We start from the raw sequence: 24,172 nt of genomic DNA, 5'->3' as shown, positions 1-24,172 counted from the left end.
ATATATATAAGTTGTTCTCTCTTTAAAATTTTGAGGTACAGTTTCTTCTAACACATCAAAATATACCCTAAATCACTAGTGTATGGCTTTGTTCTAGTCTCCTGCCTGATCACAGTCTCTCCCTTTTTTTTTCCTTTTTTTTTAAATCTTCTTCTTCCTTCTTTCAAACAACTTCTTATCTTACCAATTCCGTTTATAAAACCTTTTATAATGTTCATCTTTACAATCATCTTCCATCCCTGCATTGTATCAACCCTTATTTTGTACATATATAAGTCTTTCTTTCTTTAAAATTTTAGGAGGCACTTTCTTCTAACAGACCAAAATACGCCCAGAATCTAGTGTGTGGCACTGATCTATGCACTAGCCTGATCATATTTGATCATATTCTGTTTTTTTTGTTTTGTTTTGTTTTTGTTTTTATCTTTTTCTTTTTTTTTCTTTCTTTTTTCTTTCTTTCCCTTTCTTTTCCCCTGGTTTCAGGTCTTTTCTGATTTGTATACAGTATATTTGCTGGGGACGTTTTTAACCTGTTAGCATTTTGTTCTCTCATTCATCTATTCTCCTCTGGACAAAATGACAAGACGAAGAAAATCACCTCAGCAAAAAGAACAAGAGGTAGTACCATCTGCCAGGGACCTACTCGATACGGACATTAGTACGATGTCGGACCTAGAGTTCAGAATCATGACTTTAAGGATATTAGCTGGGCTTGAAAAAAGCGTGGAAGTTATTAGAGAAACCCTTTCTGGAGAAATAAAAGAACTAAAATCTAACGAAGTCGAAATCAAAAAGGCTATTAATGAGGTGCAATAAAAAATGGGGGCACTAACTGCTAGGATAAATGAGGCAGAAGAGAGAATCAGCAATATAGAAGACCAAATGATGGAAAATAAAGAAGCTGAGAAAAAGAGAGATAAACAACTACTGGATCACGAGGGCAGAATTCGAGATATAAGCGATACCATAAGATGACACAACATTAGAATAATTGGGATCCCAGAAGAAGAAGAAAGGGAGAGAGGAGCAGAAGGTATATTGGAGCAAATTATAGCAGAGAACTTCCCTAATGTGGGGAAGGAAACAGGCATCAAAATCCAGGAGGCAAAGAGAACCCCTCTCAAAATCAATAAAAATAGGTCAACACCCCAACATCTAATAGTAAAACTTACGAGTCTCAGAGACAAAGAGAAAATCTTGAAAGCAGCTTGGGAGAACAGATATGTAACCTACAATGGTAGAAACATTGGATTGGCAACAGACCTATGCACAGAGACCTGGCAGGCCAGAAAGGACTGGCATGAGATCTTCACAGCACTAAACGAGAAAAATATGCAGCCAAGAATACTATATCCAGCTAGGCTGTCATTGAAAATAGGAGGAGAAATAAAAAGCTTCCAGGACACACAAAAACTAAAGGAACTTGCAAACACGAAACCAGCCCTACAAGAAATATTGAAAGGGATTCTCTAAGCAAAGAGAGAGCCTAAAAGCAGCATAGATCAGAAAGGAACACAGAGAACATACAGTCACAGTCACCTTACAGGCAATACAATGGGACTAAATTCATACCTTTCAATAGTTACCCTGAATGTAAATGGGCTCAATGCCCCAATCAAAAGACACAGGCTATCAGATTGGATTAAAAACCAAGACCCATCAATATGCTGTCTGCAAGAGACTCATTTTAGACCCAAAGACACCCCCAGATTGAAAGTGAGGGGGTGGAAAAACATTTACCATGCTAAGGACACCAAAAGAAAGCTGGGGTGGCAATCCTTATATCAGACAAACTAGATTTTAAAACAAAGACTGTAATAAGAGATGAAGAAGGACACTATATCCTACTTAAAGGGTCTATCCAACAAGAAGATTTAACAATTGTAAATATCTATGCCCCTAACATGGGAGCAGCCAATTATATAAGGCAATTAATAACAAAGGCAAAGAAACACATTGACAACAAAACAAAAGTGGGGGACTTTAACACCCCCCTGAAAGAAATGGACAGATCATCTAAGCAAAAGATCAACAAGGAAATAAAGACTTTAAATGACACACTGGACCAAATGGACTTCACAGACATATTCAGAACATTCCATCCCAAAGCAATGGAATACACATTCTTCTCTAGTGCCCATGGAACACTCTCCAGAACTGATCACATCCTAGGTCACAGATCAGGTCTCAACCAATACCAAAAGATTGGGATTCCTCCCTGCATATTTTCAGAACACAATGCTTTGAAACTAGAACTCAATCACAAGAGGGAAGTCAGAAAGAACTCAAATACATGGAGGCTAAAGAGCATCCTACTAAAGAATGAATGGGTCAACCAGGAAATTAAAGAAGAATTAAAAAAAATTAGTGGAAACCAATGAAAATGAAAATACAACTGTTCAAAATCTTTGGGATACAGCAAAGACAGTCCTAAGAGGAAAGTATACAGCAATACAAGCCTTTCTCAAGAAACAAGAAAGGTCTCAAATACACAACCTAACCCTACACCTAAAGGAGCTAGAGAAAGAAGAGCAAATAAAGCCTAAACCCAGCAGAAGAAGAGAAATAATAAAGATCAGAGCAGAAATCAATGAAATAGAAACCAAAAGAACACTAGAACAGATCAACGAAACTAGGAGTTGGTTCTTTGAAAGAATTAACAAGATTGATAAACCCCTGGCCAGACTTATCAAAAAGAAAAAAGAAATGACCCAAATCAACAAAATCATGAATGAAAGAGGAGAGCTCACAACCAACACCATGGAAATACAAGTAATTATAAGAACATATTCTGAGCAACTCTATGCCAGCAAATTAGATAACCTGGAAGAAATGGGTGCATTCCTAGAGATGTATCAACTACCAAAACTGAACCAGGAAGAAATAGAAAACCTGACAGACCTATAACCACTAAGGAAATTGAAGCAGTCATCAAAAAACTCCCAACAAACAAAAGCCCAGGGCCAGATGGCTTCCCAGGGGAATTCTATCAGACACTTAAAGAAGAATTAATACCTATTCTCCTGAAACTGTTCCAAAAAATAGAAATGGAAGGACAACTTCCAAACTCATTTTATGAAGCCAGCGTTACCTTGATCCCCAAACCAGACAAAGACCCCATCTAAAAGGAGAATTACAGACCAATATCCTTGATGAACATGGTTGCAAAAATTCTCACCAAAATACTAGCCAATAGGATCCAACAGTACATTAAAAGGATTATTCACCATGACCAAGTGGCATTTATCCCTGGGCTGCAAGGTTGGTTCAACATCCGCAAATCAATCAACGTGATACAATACATTAACAAAAGAAAGAACAAGAATCATATGGTCCTCTCATTAGATGCAGAAAAAGCTTTTGACAAAGTACAGCATCCTTTCCTGATCAAAACTCTTCAGAGTATAGGGATAGAGGGTACATACCTCAATATCATAAAAGCCATCTATGAAAATCCTACAGCAAATATCATTCGCAATGGGGAAAAGCTCTCCCTAAGGTCAGGAACGCAGCAGGGATGTCCACTATCACCACTGCTATTCAACATAGTATTAGAAGTCCTAGCCACAGCAATCAGACAACAAAAAGAAATCAAAGGCATCCAAATCGGCAAAGAGGAAGTCAAACTCTCACTCTTTGCAGATGATATGATACTGTATGTCGAAAACCCAAAAGACTCGCCCCAAAACTGCTAGAACTCATACAGGAATTCAGTCAAGTAGCAGGCTATAAAATCAATGCACAGAAATCAGTGGCATTCCTATACACCAACAACAAGACAGAAGAGAGACAAATCAAGGAGTCGATCCCATTCACAATTGCACCCAAAACCATAAGATACCTAGCAATAAATTTAACCAAAGAGGCAAAGGATCTGTACTCAGAAAACTATAAAATACTCATGAAAGAAATTGAAGAAGACACAAAGAAATGGAAAAACGTTCCATGCTCATGGACTGGAAAAACAAACTTTGTGAAGATGTCAATGCTACCTAGAGCAATCTACACATTCAATGCAATCCCCATCAAAATACCATCCACTTTTTTCAAAGAAATGGAACAAATTAATCCTAAAATTTGTATGGAACCAGGAGAGACCCCGAATAGCCAGAGGAATATTGAAAAAGAAAAGCAAAGCTGGCGGCATCACAATTCCAGACTTCCAGCTCTATTACAAAGCTGTCATCATCAAGACAGTATGGTACTGGCACAGAAACAGACACATAGATCAATGGAACAGAATCGAGAGCCCAGAAATGGACCCTCAACTCTATGGTCAACTTATCTTTGACAAAGCAGGAAAGAATGTCCAATGGAATAAAGAGAGTCTCTTCCACAAATGGTGTTGGGAAAATTGGACAGCCACATGCAGAAGAATGAAACTGGACCATTTCCTTAAACCACACACAAAAATAGACTCCAAATGGTTGAAAGACCTAAACGTGAGACGGGAGTCCATCAAAATCCTAAAGGAGAACACAGGCAGCAACCTCTTTGACCTCAGGCGGAACAACTTCTTCCTAGAAACATCGCCAAAGGCAAGGGAAGCAAGGGCAAAAATGAACTCTTGGTATTTCATCAAGATAAAAAGCTTTTGCACAGCAAAAGAAACAGTCCACAAAACCAAAAGACAACCGACAGAATGGGAGAAAATATTTGCAAATGACATATCACATAAAGGGCTAGTATCCAAAATCTATAAAGAACTTATCAAGCTCAACACCCAAAAAACAAATAATCCAATCAAGAAATGGGCAGAAGACATGAACAGACATTTTTCCAAAGAAGACATCCAAATGGCCAACAGACACATGAAAAAGTGCTCCACATCGCTCGGCATCAGGGAAATCCAAATCAAAACCTCCATGAGATACCACCTCACACCAGTCAGAATGGCTAAAATTAACAAGTCAGGAAACGACAGATGTTGGCGGGGATGTGGAGAAACAGGAACCCTCCTACCCTGTTGTTGGGAATGGAAGCTGGTGCAACCCCTCTGGAAAACAGTATGGAGGTTCCTCAAAAAGTTGAAAATAGAGCTACCATACGACCCAGCAATTGCACTACTGGGTATTTACCACAAAGATACAAATGTAGGGATCCGAAGGGGTACGTGCACCCCAATGTTTATAGCAGCAATATCCACAATAGCCAAACCGTGGAAGGAGCCAAGATGTCCATCGACAGATGAATGGATAAAGAAGATGTGGTATATATACACAATGGAATATTATGCAGCCATCAAAAGGAATGAGATCTTGCCATTTGCAACGACATGGATGGAACTGGAGGGTGTTATGCTGAGTGAAATAAGTCAATCAGAGAAAGACATGTATCATATGACCTCACTGATATGAGGAATTCTTAATCTCAGGAAACAAACTGAGGGTTGCTGGAGTGGTGGGTGGTGGGAAGGATGGGGTGGCTGGGTGATAGCCACTGGGGAAGGTATGTGCTATGGTGAGCGCTGTGAATTGTGCAAGACTGTTGAATCACAGATCTGTACTTCTGAAACAAATAATGCAATATATGTTAAGAAAAGAAGAAGAAGAAGAAGAAGATAGCAGGAGAGTAAGAATGAAGGGGAGTAAGTCGGAGGGGGAGATGAACCAAGAGAGAGGATGGACTCTGAAAAACAAACTGAGGGTTCTAGAGGGGAGGGGGTGGGGGTATGGGTTAGCCTGGTGATGGGTATTAAAGAGGGCACGTTCTACGTGGAGCACTGAGTGTTATGCACAAACAATGAATCATGGAACACTACATTAAAAACTAATGATGTAATGTATGGTGATTAACATAACAATAAAAAAATTTTTTAAATGTGTATCAAAAACAATTTTAAAAATTTTTAAAAATACAATGAGATACCCCCTCGCATGTGTCAGAATGGCTAAAATCAACAACACAGGAAACAACAGGTGTTGGCAAGGATGCAGAGAAAAGGGATCCCTCTTCCTACACTGTTGGTGGGAATGCAAGCTGGTGCAGCCACTCTGGAAAACAGTACATAGGTGCCTCAGGATGTTAAAAATAGAACTATCATGCGAGGCAATCCCACTTCGGGGTATTTATCTGGATAAGATGAAAACACTAACTCGAAATTACGTCTGCACCCCTGTGTTCACTGCTGCATTATTCACAGTAACAAGGCCATGGAAACAACCCAAGTGTCCATCGATGGACACACGGATAAAGAAGGTGGGGCATAAGTATATACAACAGAATATTATTCAGCCATAAAACATCATGAAGTCTTGGAACTTTCGACAACACAGGTGCACCTTTAGAGCACTGTGCTGAGTGAAGTCAGTCAGACACACAAGGACAGACACCAGATCATCTCACTTACATGTGGACAAGTGAGGCTCACAGATAGTGGAGCAGAGACTGGTGGTGTTGGTCGCCGGCCGGTAGGTGGGGAATGTGCAAAATGAGCACCGGGGTCAGAAGTCACCAACTTCTAGTTCTAAGATAAGTAAGTCCTGGAGAACATGAGGTCCGGCGCGGCGACTAGAGTTAAGGGTACCACACTGCACATTTGCACGCTGCTGACAGAGAAAACCCCAGAAGTCCCCATCACAAGCTACATGCTCCCTAGACTGTGGTGGTCATTTCAAACCACAGACAAATATCCAATCATCACGCTGCACGCCCGAGACTTCTCTAATGTTGTATGTCAGTGTATGGAACTGGAACACAGGAAGTAAAATCCGATCAGTGAGACGCGGATAAGGAAGTTACTGATCTAGATCAATGAAAAACGAGTTAAGTCCACACACACTGACGCAGAACTACTTCCAGGAAATGAGCAGCAGCAAGAAAGGGTGATGCGCACAGTCCCATGAACACACGTTGATAGCAGGAGCATGCACAGAGACCACCTCGTTGGAACATGCAAGATGCGCCCACCCTGCACCCTGGGAACCCAAGCCCTGGGCACCGACTCTACAGAGTCTTGTGCACATGGGAACAAGAGAACCCCATTCCCCAATGCTCCCTGCTTGCCTCCTCCCTGCCAGCACACACACTGCTCAACCTCTCAGCCAGCCCTGGGAGTGCTGGCTGCAACACACACACCCAGAACCTGCACCTTGTCACCTCCCCCAACACCTCCATCCTCCCCACGCTACGACCACCTCTCTCGCAGGGATCACCTCCCCCAGAACCTACACCTTGTCACCTCCCCCAACACCTCCATCCTCCCCACGCCCCGGGGATTTACCGTGAGTCTCTGCTCTGCCCTTGCTTCCCTGCAGCCCATTTCTAACACGGTGGGTAGAAGGAGCCTGTGAAAGCCTGACCTGAACTAAGTTCCCCTCTGTGGAGCACCTGTGACTGCCACCTCCCTTGGGGAGAAGCCCACGTCCCCACAGCACAGGAAGAGTGTCCTCGTGACTGGCCCTGGCTCACTCCAGCATCTGGTGTCCTGCTGCCCCCCGGGAGCCTCCTCTCAACAGACCCCTTCCTCAGGGAGCCCCCCCATCCACATTTCCATGTACCCCCTCCTCCCCCTTACGTTCTTGCCTCCCACACCGGCTCTTCCCCCTCGCAGCACTCGTTATGTGGAAGGAACCACACGCTACACTCATTTTGTCCACCTTCTGTCTGTCACACCAAAATGAAAGTTCTGTTGGGGCTTGGGTTTTGGGTTTCCATGTTCTGCTGCATTCCGCACAGAGAACACCTTGTGTGCTGAGCAGGTACAACAGCACGTGAAATAAGAACCTGGCACCTCTCGGGTCTGGCTCATGGAGGGATCCGTCCATGCACCCAAGGGGCAGAGGTAGACTCAGGCGCACTGCTCCCAAGCAGCTCTTTCTGGAGGGGACGCGACAGCAGCGGCGTCCTTCTTGCCTGCAGGCAAGTCACTCCCCGCCCTCACGGTGAGGTGTCTGGCCAGGTGTCTGGCCACGGTGTAGGCGCGCTGGGGCTAGGAGGGCTAACACGGCTCTGTTGGCAATGGGGGAGTTAATAAAAATCTACCAAGTCTCTGACTCCCAACACCCGAAGTGTGCTGTATAAAAGGAGCAGAGCTTCAGGATTCTGAGAACAAGCGTGTTGTCTTCAGATTCCCCGGGGCAGCACGAGCTCTGGTTGCCCCCAGGAGACTCAGAAGTCAGAGGAGAAGGAAGGAGCTCTGCGGGAGCCCTCACCAGGCTGGAGCGGTTGCACGGTGCTGGCGGCCCATCAAGCACAGAGCAGAAGGTCAGTGAGCACGAGTCTCCCGAGTCAGTGGAAGAACGAGGAGATGAGCAGCTCAAGAAACTAGGGCGCGAGAAAGGGACTGAGTGAGCTGATGAGGGGGAGGGCGGGAGAAGTGAATTCACAGTGGCCTCATGTGCACCCTGGGGGGAACTCTCCCTCTTCCCCTGCCTAGCTGCTCACTGTTGGTTCATTTAGGGGTAAGCATTTGCTAAGGGGGTCTATTTAAAATTTAAAAAAAAGAATGGAAGTTTAGGGTACTGGCAAGAGCATCCCTGAAACAATGGGTCACGGAATATAAGCTGGACAAAGAGACACGAGGGGAGAGCGTGGGCAGGGCAGGAAAACAGGTCAGTAGAAATCACTGTTTCAAGACCGGGGTGCCGACATTCACGGCTTTGGACTGTGGGGACGGGCCTCCAGGGGAGAAGAGAAGAAGGCCCGGGAAGGAGGGGTCCCGCCCTGAGTGGCCAGGCTGCGTGAGTGTCCGGACAGATACTGAAACCATACTGGGTGAGAAGCAGTGTCGGCTGCAGAAAACGTCGGCGATGCCCTCGGACATCCAGACAAAACACAGCAGCGCCGCGGCTGGTCACCTACGCAGAAGAGGGCGAGGGCCACAGAAAAGACTGTGGCTTTTCACACTGCATACGACAGGACTGTACTGTCCTTGCTTTGTAACTGACAGAAAATGCAATATGAAAACAAAGTCAGGGACAGGCATTCACAACCCACATGAAATCACTGCTCAGAAAAGCAGGACCAACAAATACTGCCTGAAACACTCATCGCTGAGGCGGACGCTGAAGCTCACTTATGTTTACGTTTTTCTTTCCAGCCACTGAAGAAACAACCTAAGGAAGGCTGTCCCAATAAAGATCCTCAGGGAAAAACACCGAAATGACGGGGGTGCTTCTCTGACTACAGAAAGGGGCACGGGAGCGTCTCCTCACCCAGGCGCTGTGGCTGAGAGCAGCTCCTACTCCAAGGGCCAGACGACCTCACAAGCCCTCTCCATCATGATCAGAGACCCATTCTGCATTCTCGTAAGGGAACCAAAAATACAGCCTCTTTCCTTTTTCCTTGGGGAGACCCACCACTTAAAAATGCTTTTACAGAACTCAACTACCTTCGGATATCCTGGGAACTATTAGAGTTGACGATACTTTCTGCGGAGCCCCGAATTTACAATGCCTTCCATTGCTCCACCCACTGAGAACCAAATGACCAAATTAGCCTTAAAATACTCAAACGTGGGGGGCGCCTGGGGGCCAGAGTCAGAACAGCATCCAACTCTTGATTTCAGCTCAGGTCATGATCTCAGCGTTGTGAGTTCAAGCCCCACATCAGGCTCTGCGCTCAGCACAGAGTCTGCTTCTCCCTCTCCCTCTGCCTCTGCTTGTGCTCTCTCTCAAATACACAAATCTTTAAAAAAAGACTCAAACTTGGATTGGAAACAATGGTTAAGGAGAGGTCAATAAAAATAATGCAATGAAAAGGTTTCATAAACTCAAAGGGAGAAAACCCTAGAAATGTCACCGTTAAGGCAGAGCTGAGCACACCCCCTCTATGACACTTCAGCCTCCCAGGACGAGGAGTGCCTTCCATCTACGGCCTCCTCCGAGCCTCGAGTTACTAACAACAGCGCAATCTGATGGGGAAGGCTATGAATTCTCGAAGACACGCAGTATCCACATGCTCTTCTTCAATGCCTTCCCTTTCCAAAAATCATACAAGATCTGTCATCAGAAATAAAACTGTGTGCCAACCACGCCTTGACGGAGAGATCGAGCCACATTATTACTAAGTACAGTTCTCCCTAAGGCAAGACCTCCAGGTCTGTTTGGGGGCCCGCCTTCTCCTTGTCCAGTCTGTTAGCTATTCTCTGGCTGATTCCACCCAGCCGTATGGACGCTGCGATGGACACACACTCACCACCCCTCACCAGTCTGCGTCTGCTAGAATCCCGAACTGGCTGTCCCCTCGTCAACGTGTAGCCCAGAGGATCTACCTCGTATCGGGCGTCCACAGCTTCGTGACCAAACCTCCTCAGAAGGGGTGCAAGATGGACTCCAGGACATCACAATGTGCTCTGCAGTACGGGACGTGATAACTCTACACATCTTTCACAAGAAGAACAGAGCACGCAAATAGGGGTTAATATTTGCTCCATCACCACTAACCTCCGTAACATCATGAATGTTGCTTCAAAAAGCAGCTTAATCAGGACTCAAAGTGTGAATGGATTGGCTACCCCTGAACTGATCATGCTGAACTGTGTGATTTCTTACCTTTATCCTCCGAACTTTTAATCCTAAAATGAGGCGAAAAGAGAACAGGGGAATATTTAAAGGTCTTCTATTTTCATGCCCATTACAAAAAAAAAAAAATTAACAAAGTTGGTTAGAATCTTGATTGCCTAAATGATTTTTACGACAATTTTCCTAGTTTTAGAAAGCGTACCCTAAACCAAAGAATTGGGAGTGTTATTTCTCAAAGACATTCAGGGGAAGAGAAGGTCATTTTATACAGCAATCTGAAATGGTGGCTATCTATATTTTATTTTCTTTATCAAATTTTAGGTTCAAAATTAAATTGCTTTTTCTTCCAGGGAAAGAAAAATATCAGACATTTGCTGCAGTTCTGGGTCATCTGTGGCTTCTCCCCACAGGTTTGGATATGTATTTTTGTGGAAAGAGGAAAAAGGAGGAGAAAACCAAAGAGAAAAGGTAGAGTAGGGAAAAAGAGTCTACTAGGTTTTCAAGGCAACCGGACGTCATAAAGGAGTGTTACCTAATTCTGCCTTCGCTTTGCCCGCTGGTGGGCGGTCCACAGTTTCTGTCAGATAGCTGTGTCCGTAAGGGCACCCGGGTATCTTTCACCGCGCGTGGAGAAGCGCCTGTTAGCAAAGCTCACTACTTCAGAGGACTCTGACAGCAGTTTGAAGGGGAGCAGGAGAGGGGAGAGTTTGTGGGGCTGGGGGAAAGGAGACAGACGGACATGGAGCTTGTTATGCAAAGAAAACGGCTCTGACTGCATTCTCTAATTCTATGTGTATATAGAAGACATTTAATTCTTAGATGTTTAAAATGTGTGGGATGAAGGGGAAAAAATGCATGAGGAAAACACCCACAAACATGCAAACTCCTTAGTGTAGGAGGAGTGGCAGGTTTCCTACACTACAGTTTTCTCAGTCTGACACGCCACAGCCTGTTGACCCGCCCTAGAGTGCTGACCGCAGGACCCTCCACAATTCACAGTCATCACTAGGAGTCCATGCAGACACCAAACATTTCTAGATGTACTCAACCAAGCTCAAATTTAAATAATTTGTTATGAAAACTGTAAGATAAAAAGTAACTTTGAAAATTCACAGCCATGTGACATTATCTAAGACTAGTAGCATATATAATTACCAATCTTATATAAAATTTACAGCCATGAATATTGAATAAAATTCAGAATGGCAGAGAAATGCCACAATATAAGTTCAATAAATATAACATGTTATCTTTATTATAATCTGAAATATAAATTAATTTTTGCTTCAAATACTGCAAAAACCAATCTCTAGTCTAAAGCTACCAAATTTCGGTCAGAAAATCATGTGGCCTGAAGCAAAAATAAACTATTGGGACTACATCAAAATAAAAAGCTTCTGCACAGAGAAGGAAATAATCAGCAAAACTAAAAGGCAGCCTACAGATGGGAGAAGATATTTATAAATGACATATCAAATAAAGGGCTAGTATCCAAAATCTATAAAGAACTTATCAAACTCAACACCCAAAAAACAAATTATCCAACTAAAAAGTGAGCAGAATGGGGCACCTGAGTGGTGCAGTTACGTGTCCGACTCTTGGTTTCAGTTCAGATCATGATCTCAGGGTTGTGGGATGGAGCCCCATGTTGGGCTCTGTGCTCAGCAGGGAGTCTATGTGAGATTCTCTCCCTCTGCCCCGCCCCCACACACACTCATGTGCTTGTTCTCTAAAATAAATAAGTCTTTAAAAAAAAAAATGGGCAGAATGAATAGACATTTTGCCAAAGAAGACATCCAAACGGCCAACAGACACATGAAAAGATGCTCCACATCACTCGGCATCAGGGAAATACAAATCAAAACGTCAATGAGATACCACCTCACACCCGTCAGAATGGCTAAAATTAACAAGTCAGGGAACGACAGATGTTGGCGGGGATGTGGAGAAAGGGGAACCCTCCTACACTGTTGGTGGGAATGCAAGCCGGTGCAACCCCTCTGGAAAACAGTATGGAGGTTCCTCAAACAGTTGAAATTAGAGCTACCCTACGATCCAGCCATTGCACTACTGGGTATTTACCCCAAAGATACAAATGTAGGGATCTGAAGGGGCATGTGCACCCCAATGTTTATAGCAGCAATGTCCACAATAGCCAAACTGTGGAAGGAGACGAAATGCCCTTCAGCAGACGAATGGATAAAGACGTGGTCCATATATACAATGGAATATTACTCAGCCATCAGAAAGGATGAAATCTTGCCATTTGCAGTGATGTAGATGGAGCTAGAAAGTATACTGCTAAGCGAAATCGGTCAGAGAAAGACAAATACCATAAAATCTAACTTATACATGGAATTTAAGAAACAAAACAAATGAGCAAAGGGGGGATAAAAAAAGAGAGAGAGACAAACCCAGCAAGACTCCTAACAACAGAGATACACTGCTGGTCACCAGAGGTGGGGGGGAGATGGTGGAAACAGGTGATAGAGACTGAAATGTACACTTATCATGATGAAAAACTATAATAAAATGATAAAAAAAAAGAAAAAAATCAGATTGTCCGTCAGTTAAAAATACAGTTGGTAATTATGCAAATGCCAAATAAAAACGTAGAGTAAAATCACCTACTCGACCCTTAACACTTTGAAGGAAGAGGGCCTGAGATCTCCCCACAAGCACACCTGTGATACAGACTGCCACTCAGCACACCGTGCTTCCGAGTTTGTGCAGTCTCTGTCATCTGGATGCATGGCTACACGACACAGAAAACCCCCAGCCTCCTCTGCATCTAGTGCTCTTGCCGATGAGGTGTGCACAAGTGCAATCACGTCCCCTCCCCTTCTACCCTACTGACCGGGACACAGATGCCGTGTGCGATACCCCACCTCGGGCTGTGCAGAGGAGGCTACACTCAGCACAGCAACCACACAGAATGTCCTTCCATCCCGGAGCAAAGTCACTACACCAGCTCAGGCTTCCGAGGGAGAAAAGCGCATTTGTCTTGTGCAAGGTCTCAGACAGATGCTGCCAAAACTGATTCTTGATATCCTGAGGTTATGGGGTTAACGTAGTCCCTTTTTCTCAGATTACTGGCAGGATAAAATGTCTTCAATAGAAGAAAGTAGCACCTATGGGAAGGTTCCAGACCATCTACTAGGCTCAGTCTTCAGCTAAATAATGTGTGACTTCTCATCAGCCTTGCATATGGGCAAACGCAGCCAATGACAAGTTATGGCGCTCTGTAGGGACTTTCACCATACATGTGCAGCAGGCAAAGGACGGGGCTCTGTGCGGCTGTAACTTACATGCTGTGACTGATAGTACGAGGGTTAGTCTCTCTTTCCAGGTCCCGACTCCAGGATTCACATCTCTTCCAGCCATCTTCTGTCTTAATCCAGCTCCATCCAGGAGATCTCCAGTCCTGACCCAAAAATGGCATAGTTCTCCTATAAAAGAAGTAATTTTTTTAAAGATTTTATTTTTTTAGTTAATTTACAGAGAGAGAGAGAGAGACAGCGAGAGAGGTAACACAAGCAGGGGAGTGGGAGAGGGAGAAGCAGGCTTCCCGCCGAGCAAGGAGCCCAATGCCGGGCTTGATCCCAGGACCCTGGGATCACGACCTGAGCCTAAGGCAGCTGTCCAACTGACCGAGCCAACCAGGTACCACAGTAATTTTTTTTTTAAAGACCTTATTTATTTGATACAGAGAGAGAGAGAGAGCAGGAGCAGGGGAGCGGCACGCAGAGGGAGAGGGAGAAGCAGGCTTCCCGCCGAGCAAGGAGCCCAATGTGGGGCTCGATCCCAGGACCCTGGGATCATGACCTGAGCCAAAGGCAGACGCTTAACCAGCTGAGCCACCCAGGCGCCCCAGAAGTAATTTACTTTAAAAAAATGTATGTACAATTAACAGGTTTCCTTTCACTTATTCCTTAATTTTAAAGACCAAAGTTCTTAATATTTAAATGCCTCCATATACACTAAATGCTCAGGATAGACTGATGGTAACCCAACACCTCGGCCATACGAACACGGCAAGACAGGATATGCGCCGGTGGACTGACTAACCTGATACGGCGTCATGTCAGGACAGGCTTACCAGAGGTACCATCTCAGCTTGTACCTGTAGAGCCAGCAGGAGTCAGGCACTGAGGAAGAACAGGGAGTAGTACACCAAACAGAAAACACTCTGCACCAGAAATCAGAAGCAATGGGACACGAAACATATTCCTGGTGAGCACTGTACGTTCTTCAGTTTGGTTGAAGCTTACGGTGTGAGACTGGGCGTAGGGGGTGGTGAGAAGTGAGAATGGGAAGTGATCAAGTCAAAGGACTGGACTGTTGTCTGAGGGCAGCAAGAGGGCCAGAGAGGAACTTCAGCAAGTAAAGGATTTGATGAGATTCAAGCTTTACAAAAGCCTCGGGGTCACGCTGTGAGGATGGAAGCCAGAGCTGCCCAGGGCAGGGGTGGCACCGGAGGGAGGAGGAGTTAGGACCGGTGGCTACTGAACACTGGCCACCAGAAGGTCGAAGTGTGGCTGCACTGGAGGAGAGAGATTCTAGAAGCATTCAGGAGGCAGAGTTCAAGAGCAATCAAGGACTTCCGTCTTGCATGCTGTCTGGCTGGCTCTCTCACAGACTCCAAGGGAGCCAGCTGCCATGTGCTCAGCTATCCCAGGGAAAGGCCCACGGGGCAGGCACAACGTGCCAGAAAGGCTGGATGTGTGAGGGGAAACCAAAGAGCCAGGTTTAGCTTCTGGCACCTAGAGATGTTGATTCAGTTTTGGACAAGCCTGTTAGATTTGCTGAACCCATGGTGATAGGCACTATCCTGGAATCCATGTGTAAGAATCCAGGTGTAAAAATTATGACCTTAAATATGATGACACAGACATTATTACTTTCATGAAGCTTGCAATTTGGTGAGAGCAAGACCTCAAATACTAGCTCTTCCATTGTCTCTCGGTTCTCAACCCTTGCTGTGCATTAACATTAGTCTTGGAAGCTCTTAGAAAATACAGTGCTTAGCTTCACCCCAGACAATTAAATAGGAGTATCTGTGGGCAATGGGAATGCACAAAGGAGCTCAATAAACACCGCACGAAGGAATGCATATACAGATCCATCGCTCGGGAGAAAGGGGAAGGCTGGAGAACAGGAAACTCATGAACATTCAGGTAGAAGCCAAACCCACAGCAATGATGCCAGAGAGAACACATAGAGCCTAGGGAAAAACGCTGAGGGAGGAGGACATTTGAGGCACAAGCGATCAATAGGAGCCCAGAAAGGGAACTGAGAAGGAAGAGCCAAAGAGGTAGGAGGAAGGGAGTAGGAAGTCAAGAGAAGAACGTATTTTAAGAAAGGAATGATTGACAGAGAGGGAAATACTTATTAACAAGCTAGCACAGTAAGAATTGACAAGTATATATTGGATTTAGCCTCAAAAAAGTAGCAGATAACTCAACCAAAAATAGTTTCAAAAATGTGTTATATTAATCTCACATCCAAAGTAGACTTGGAGCATTTCACTAATGTGGAGTATTCCTAACAGAGTACCTGGGAGAAAGAAGTTTTCAAATATAATCTCCCAACTATATTTATTATAACTAACAAAAAAAACAGGCTATTAAGTAAACATTTATACTGGCTTAGAATCTGAGACAAAAAAATTAGAAGGAAATTCTAAGTCTTCAACAGTATTCCTGGGTCAACTCTAAGTGCTCCCTTCCTTAATGAAACTTGATTTTCCAGGAAGAACATCTTTAACAGTCACATATTCACTCAAATTCTTATTTTAGAAGATACTTAAAATCATTATTTAAATCTCAGCACTATTTTTGTAAGTATCATCTTTTAAGATGTTTGAGACAGAGAGAAAGAAAGTGAGAAAGCACAGCGACAGAGGGAGGGGGAGAGGCAGACTCCCGCAGAGGAGGGAGCCCAACGCGGGGCTCGATCCCAGGACCCTGGGATCATGACCTGAGCCGAAGGCAGACGCTTCACCGACTGCGTCACCCAGGTGCCCCTGTAAGTAGCATCTTACAGACTTGTTTCAAACTACCAATCACCCTAAAATGCAGGAGCTACTACCACGTCCGGTCAGTTCATCATTATCTAAAGCTGTCTCCAGTAGTATGCGCGCCTACCGAAGAAGGCAAGTGCAAACCATGATAAAGATGCTGCTTAAAAGGTAATTTAGTCTCATAAAACACATACGAGAGAAGAACGTCTGTGAGGACCATCTCCGACAGTTGCCAACATTATCTCCTGGTATCATATACGGTGGATTCAGAAAAACCTATATTAAAAAAAGTGGCAACCATGCAGAACACTGCTGCACAGACCAAATACAGACTACTCCCACGACAGTTAAACACAGACCAAACGTGTTATTATGCTATGTGTCCCTTCCCTGAACGTGTACTATCTAGTCCAAGAACTAAAAAGACAACAGCCACATCTTCTTTACCCATTCATCAGTTGATGGCCATTCGGGCTGTTTCTATAGTTTGGTTCTCATGGGTAATGCTGCTAGAAACATCAGGGTGCAGGTGCCCCTTCAAATCTGTATTTTTGTTTCCTTTGGGTAAATACCTAGTAGTGCAACTGCTGGGTCGTGGTGGGGATGTGAGCTAGATGGGGGATGGGCATCAAGGAGGGCACTTGTGATGAGCAATGGGTGTTATATGTAAGTGATGAACCACTGAATCCTACTTCTGAAAGCAAAATTATATTATATGTTAATTACAATTTTAAAATTTTTTGAAAAAAATAGGTAACAGCAAATAAGAAAACTCACGAATAATATACATAAATATATTTAAAAGATTTAAAAAATGTATATGTATGTACTGAATGAGCAGTAAAGAATAACTAGAAGAAATTCAGAGTAAAAAGCAGACCATTTGGGACCTCTGAAGAAAAACCAGGGCATCATCTTGGCCTTAAAGCACAGTTAGATCTTAAGTAAATGGAGAGACCAGGGGAAAAAAATACCAATCACAGAAATGGTGGGCAAACAAACACGTGACACCTTTGAGAATAACAAACAGAATAGGCTGGCTGAAATAGAGAAATCTTTGGGAAGGTTGGTAGGCAGTTTGGAAAGGTGACCGGAAGCCAGGTCATGGAAAACTTGTATGTCAAAGCTGTTTGGACTTTATTCTCCAAATAATTAAGAGTTTTGGGGCAATGTAGTGATAGGAGCAGTGCTATTCTGAGAATAACCTGCCAGGTCCTGTGCGGTAGATGAAGTGGGAGAATGGAGGCAGACAGCACAACTCAGGCAACAGAAACTTCCTGCCAACACGTCAGCTAACAGACTGTCTTAAAACATGATGACGCACAAACATTGCCCTTGTCTATGTAGGCACTATGCCCACAATGCCCACTCACCACTTAAGACACTTCTATTCAGGCCCCAAAAGCAACTCCTAGAACATTTAAGCGAAGTTTTCACTGTAAAGAGTGAGCTTGGTGTTTCAAGTAATATAATCAATTCTTTTGCAACTACCTCTGTGAGAAATGAATATGGTTAGCCTGATAGTTCAGGTGCCGTTTGTATTTATATGGATTGGAAGGAATGAAGCCCAGCCCCATGGACCATGGAAATAAAAAACAGGAATTTCCAAGGTTTTTATCTTCAACACAGATGAAAAGATTTGTTTTGCGTAGACGTGTGGATTCCATAGATGTGACATATGTTCTTTGCATCACAATGAAACTTTATTTTAAAGTATAATCCTATACAGTTCATGAACTAAGGCAGACTCTGGAAGAAGAGTTACCACAAACAATAACAAAATCCATCAAGGGAAAAGCAAGAAAAAAAGACAACGCGCAATTCGAAAGGCCTGGTATCAAATTTTCAAAAATACTCCCAACCTGAGGCATCTAAATTTGCAGATCGGAAATATTACTACACTTCTGGAATGATGAACAACCCAACACTTTTTATGGAAATTTATTTATCTGTCCTGCTAAAAGACTGAATTGCTGTAACTTTATGTTTTAATTAAAATCACATTTGTTTTGAAAAATTTCAAATACAAAAATAAAAGCAAAACTTACTCTTCAAAATCAAGCACAGAAGAGCAACTCCTCAAAGGGCAGCTACTCAGTTGCAAATAGCTGGTACGAATTGCAATTTCATGCACGTTTCACTCTAACTGACTTCAGAGAGCATCCAGGGCTAAGTCTTACAGGTCTTCCCTTAATCTGTGTTGTAGGTGGCATGAGGTGGAAGCACAGGACTTCTCCAAGTTGACTGGCCCGTGGGAACTCCCAAGAGAAGAGACGCAGAACCAACCAAGAAATGTCTTCCTCCAACAAGCAACCCTCCTTAGCTAATGATAATCCTAGCACACACTTATGAGACCTTAGTATGAGTTAGGCTTCCTCTGAACAATTTACCTGCACCATCTCAGCCCCCACAACTGCCCTGAAAGACAGAAAATGTCACCATCCCCCTTTTACAGCCTTAATTCTCCCATTTTATAGAAGAAACTGAGGCACAGCATCTGGCAGAGCTGGGAATCACATTTCTGAAGTCTCCAGGGCCCATGCTCTATCACTATATTTTTATAACAGCAATTTGTGAGCACCCTGTGAAAAGAAAAGGTCATAAAATTGTGGGGTTTTTTTCAAAAAAGTGTTACCTTACATTACATAAGTCACCAGATATGGTCTAAATTAATGACTGATCTAAATATAAAAACACTAAGGAAAAGATGCCAGGAAACATAGTCTAATACATTTTAAAAGGCTATGTGTACTTTGCTGTTTAAGTTAGATGACAGGAAAGGTTGAGTAACCAGTACTCTGGAGCCATGATTAGGTTCATGTTCCAGACAATAAGAGCAGTAAGTGTAGAGCTAAAGTTAATGCCATGCATGGTACACCCAGATAAAAAGAAAGTTACAATATAACTAATAGTTTTGTGTTTAGCAAAAATAGGTGGCAAATGAGTTTCTTTTCCCCTTATTCCTTATGTTTCAATATAAACTGAGAAAACTTTCATTGCTCTGTGATAAGAAAGAATGGTCCCCAATTTCATAAGCATTCGATCTCTTTTACTGCTTTCTTATCCTTACAAGATTTCCGAATAACTTAGGGTCAAACGTGAATATGGTTTTTAAGCTGGAGGAACTTGGTCCAGAAAGAACATCAAGAAGCAGTGAACTGAGGGCTGACCATAAGAAATTTCCTGTGAGAAGGCCTGAGAGGTGGTCACAGATGCTTCAAAGAAACAGAGACGAGGAAATAAAGAGGGAGAAATGCAATCTGAGGAGTATGAATTCTTATGAAAGAATGAAAAACGTGTCTTCTGGTTAGGGCTGGAGGATACAGATTTGGAAGAGGCAAGAAAAGAGGACTTCACAGATAAAGGCAAGGATTCTTTAGATGCCTGAGTTTTCAAAAATGAGTTTGAATAGGCCCACAGAGAGCCGTGGAATCCAGGAAAGAAGGGTGAAAACGAACTTATGGTGAAGAGAAGGATGCAGAGCCCAGGCATCAGCTGCCAGTGCAGGGAGGCAGGCTCCTCGAGGATGCTGGAGCCATGCACGAGGACCGAGGGCCAGGCACGGGGAAGAGCTGGAGCCCTAGAGGAGTGGGGACCGAGGGCCAGGCACGGGGAGGACACCGGAGCCAAGGACGGGGACCGAGTGAGAAGCTGGAGCCGCAGCCGAGGACCGGGGCACCGGGGTCGGGCAGCAGGTGGGGCGCGGACGGGGACCGCAGGGCGGAGGCGGCAGATGCCCCCGGGAGAAAAGGGCTCGGGGCGCGCGGGGGGGGACTGGGACGGACACGCTGGCGGGAGGGGCTCCGGGAACCGTCGGAGGACGCGCAGCCCCCGAGGAAAGCTCCCGCGGCGCGCGAGGCCAGGGCGCGGCGAGGTCGGGCGGCGGCAGAGGGGAGGCCGCGCCGTGCGGCCGAGGACCGCTCCGTCCCCACCCGGCGCGCCCGGGGCCCCCGACCCTACCTGGCGCGGGGAGGGCTGGGGAGGGGGTCACCGTCCCCACCTGGAGCGCGCGCCGCCTCAGTCCCCGCCCGGAGCGCAGACGCCCTCTGTCCCCACCTGACGGCGGAGCGGAGGTTTATTGCCGGAAGTCGCCCGCCGCCTGCCGGGGAGCCTTGGACCAGAAGCCCCGCCCCGGGCCGCGCTGATTGGCAGGTGCGGCTCCGCGTGGCCGTGTTGCTACCCTGCTCCCCGAGGCCGAGACGCGCGCGTGCGCAGTGGGCCCCGCGCCGCCTCCTTCCTGCGCGCGCTCAGTGGGTGCGGCTGGGTGCGCGAACCCGCGGGCGTGGTGCGGGGCGGCGTCCTCGCGTGGGCGGGCGTCCCGCCTCCTACCTGTGTTTGTGCGGGAGGAGCCGGGGAGGGCCGGGAACCGAGAGGCCGTCCGCACCGTGGTCACCGCGCAGGTCCGCGGGCCCCGGTCTTCTCCAGGGTCCAACCCCGCGCCTGCTCCCCGAAACCACCTGAGCCTCAGCAATGCAGCTTCCGTTGGCCCACCGAAGCCCCGTGCCCCCGTGAGCTTTAGTCCTTAACCTCAGGCTCAAGCATTTCCCGTATATGAACAATTTAGAATATGCACATCTTTCAGGAGGGTTGGAAACGCCCGGGAGGGCCAGCTCGCGCGTGTGGGCTTCTTCCCCAATCTGGGAACAAGGATGTGGGTGTCAGCGGGCGGCAAGGGTAAGGTCAGCGGGTCAGGAGGCAGAGCTCGGCTCCAAGCCGGACTCGGAGGCTTGGTCCAGGAGCGGCTGCTGAAGAGCTGTGGGCCCACGGAAGGCCTGAACCACCCTATGCCTCATTTTCCCCGCAAGTAGAGCAGGAGTGCTACTTACCTCACAGGGTTTTGCTGGGGTTTTTTTTAAGAATTAAATGACTTAACATATGCAAGATATTTAAAACGATGCCTGGTGTATAGTGAGCTATATAGAAGTATTTGATCTTAGTATTTTTGTATGTGGAACACATTGTAGGAAGCACAGTAGGTATTCATATTTTGAAAAAATGCTTTTTAAATTATTTCTGATGTGCTTATTACTGTAGCATTCTTTGACTGCATACTTTTAAAAATTTGTTGTGCTGTATTTGCTAGTAAATTCCTATAATTGGAATTGTTGTATCAGGGATAACTGCATATAAAATTTTGATAAATGTTGCCAACCAAAACCCACTACACCACCATGGGAGCCATAAGAAGAGTATTAAGTTTAGCCTAATTTGCCAACATCTGTGTAACCCCTTGTGAGTTACGGGGCATACTGAGAGGAGGCAAAGGTAACAGGAACCCGCAGAGTAGAAGCTGGAGTCCCCACACAGTAAGGAGAGCCCACAAAGCCATTCAGATCAATTCTGGTCCACCAATCTCTGAGAGCACACTGTGCTCCAGTTACTCCATGCTTACCACACATGAGCATGTCCACTGCCCTCTGGAAAGCCCGCCAACGGAGGAGGAGACGGGAGCAGGGCAAGAAAGATTGCTTCTACGAGGTGGAGGTGTGGCTGGGGGTGCAGGAGTCATGGGAGAGGTGTGCTCAGTGTGCGGAAAGTGACCTGGGAGAAGGTGCCTGCTTACCTGAAATTGTACAGGCACTCAGTTCATCTACTAGTATCTCTTCAAGGTGAGGGAACATGTCACATTCCTTTGTTTGCTTTAAAATAACCCAATTCTGGTAATATGCAAGGATTTGGGAGCACTGACACCATTGCAGTCTTTCCCCCCAAGTTGGGGTCTCTCATAGCAGCAAGCCAGGGCAGTCACTGGTCACAGGCCATGCTGGGTACCTCCAGGCCTCACTGGAGGCCTGGGGTGATGGCCAGCACAGGGACCCCCCTGCTTCCTGAAGTACACTGCACAGCCATCTCCCTGACCTCCCCAAGGGCCACCCAGAACAGGGCGAGCATCCCCGGTCCTCTTGGCATGAGCTTGACTTTGTCCCCTTAAGGCTCAGAGATGGTCTCTCCTCCTGTTCCCCTCTCTGGAACACATCTATGTCATGGAATCTCTCTGCAGCACATGAAGGCTGATTCAGCTTTCCTCACAGCAACAATACCGAAGTAAGGAAAACCAGACCAGATCAGCAAAACAAATCCCCATCACCTTATGTAGTACCTAGTGTCTCCAGAGTCTGGGTCATGCAGGCTCAAGCAGGCACCGTGAGAGATGCTCTGAACACACACCTGAAATCTGCAGGTGTCAGGAGCTCACAATTCAAAGCAGATATAGGATGGCAAATACGCAGTGAGAAAACAGGGCCACAAAGACCACAAGGAGGTTCAAAATGAGAAGGGCACCCAGGGGCAGAAGCAACCCCCTCTGATGGAGACGCCTCCAGGAAGCCCTGGGAGGTCACAGGGGCGCTGAGTTTCAGAAGCCAACAGGCCATAGCAGGGAGGCAGGACGCAGGGTCAGGCCATCTTTTTGTTTGCTTGTTTGCTCTTGGTGTCAGGTCTCCTTATATGTCAAGTAGGGATTAGCATAGAATTTTGGGGGTTGTAAACTAAGTTGGTGGCCAGGAGCACACGGTAAGTGTGAGACGTCAGAACGGGGAGGCTCACATGAAGACAGCAGACCCACTCACAGCGTCTCATCCACCAACTTCTGAAGCTCTGTACTTGACAAAACATACTGATAGTAGCCTCGTTCAGCTCTGAAAACCTGTCTGTGCAGCCTAGCTAGCATGATGCCAGCTGGACGTGATCCTGGATGATCCTGGACTGACGGCACACACTCGGGAGTTCAACAGACGCGGGATGGTCGTCTAGATGCCTGGACGTGTGACTTTGGGCAATTACAACCTCCTGAGCCTTGGCTTCTCACCTGGAAATGAAGCCACTGGTATCTACCTCTAAGGCTATCAGGAATGTTAAATATTACTATTTGTATGCATTCTCCAGCAAACTTTATTTGTCTCTATCTTTCTTGCATGTTTTGGGCAGTGAACCAATCTGCGTGTAAAAGGTAAGGCTACTTAGAACTCTGCTTATAGATATATTTACATTAGTACATATGGCCCAGCACATCCCAACTCCTAGATATTTATCAAAGACAAATCCAAACATGTTCACAAAAAGCACAGAGTATTAGCGCTGTACTCCTAGTGGTAGTGGTCAGTGGAACCTAGAGATCTATCCACAAAATAATATATTAACAAACTGTGATGTATTCATGTGATAGAGTACTACTCCCCCGTACAAAAAAACTATAAAATTGCTACATGTAACAACACGGATGAGTATCACCAATATTATCTTAGTAAAAAGAATGCAGACACAAAAAAAGAATGTACTGTAGGATTCACGGGATTCATTCATATAAAATTCTAGAATAGGCAAAACTAACATATGGTGATAGAAATCCCATCTGTGGCAGCTTCTGGGGGCAAAGGGAAGGGACAGAGGCAACTTCCCGAGACTATGGAAATGTTCGTTGTTGTTTGGTGCAAGAATGTGAACGTGTTAAATCTGATTTCCCATTTCACTCTGTTATACCTCAATAGGCCAATATGTATTTTACTTTGGGAGGAACATTTTGTCTCTGACATTCTTAGATCTTACACAACATATTGAATTAAAAAAAAAATCAAACCAACAACTATGTTGAGTGTTTACCCCACACCCAGAATCATATGAAGAAAATGTAGAAACCCTCCTTGACCTCTAGGAGCTTGTGCTCTATGATTAAGGACGCAGGAATCAT

At 45.3% G+C, this 24,172-nt stretch overlaps 1 protein-coding gene across 9 annotated transcripts in view; it reads right to left on the bottom strand.

Moving 5' to 3' along the window:
* FBXO25 (F-box protein 25) overlaps positions 1–20,591 on the bottom strand; it is a 56,943-nt gene extending 36,352 nt beyond the window's left edge. For 7 of the 9 annotated variants that reach the window (XR_012381113.1, XM_073902235.1, XM_025886012.2 and 4 more), the window contains exons 1-2: positions 20,446–20,585; positions 13,772–13,912 (exon numbers count right to left, since the gene is read on the bottom strand). Coding sequence is in view for 8 of the 9 variants with exons in the window: in XM_073902235.1 (XP_073758336.1) it covers positions 13,772–13,905 (134 nt within the window). In the remaining variant the exon portion in view is untranslated. Of the gene's footprint in view, positions 1–13,771; positions 13,913–14,531; positions 14,721–20,445 lie in introns of those variants that run through there. The other 2 variants (XM_073902236.1, XM_073902237.1) reach the window with 2 other exon arrangements.
* Positions 20,592–24,172: the final 3,581 nt, after the last annotated feature.

The sequence above is a fragment of the Callorhinus ursinus genome, unplaced genomic scaffold (assembly GCF_003265705.2).
Source record: "Callorhinus ursinus isolate GAN/ISIS: 27379988/994484 unplaced genomic scaffold, GSC_fseal_2.0 scaffold17, whole genome shotgun sequence".
Classification (NCBI taxonomy): Eukaryota; Metazoa; Chordata; class Mammalia; order Carnivora; family Otariidae; genus Callorhinus; species Callorhinus ursinus.
This window is presented reverse-complemented; position numbering and strand designations above follow the sequence as displayed.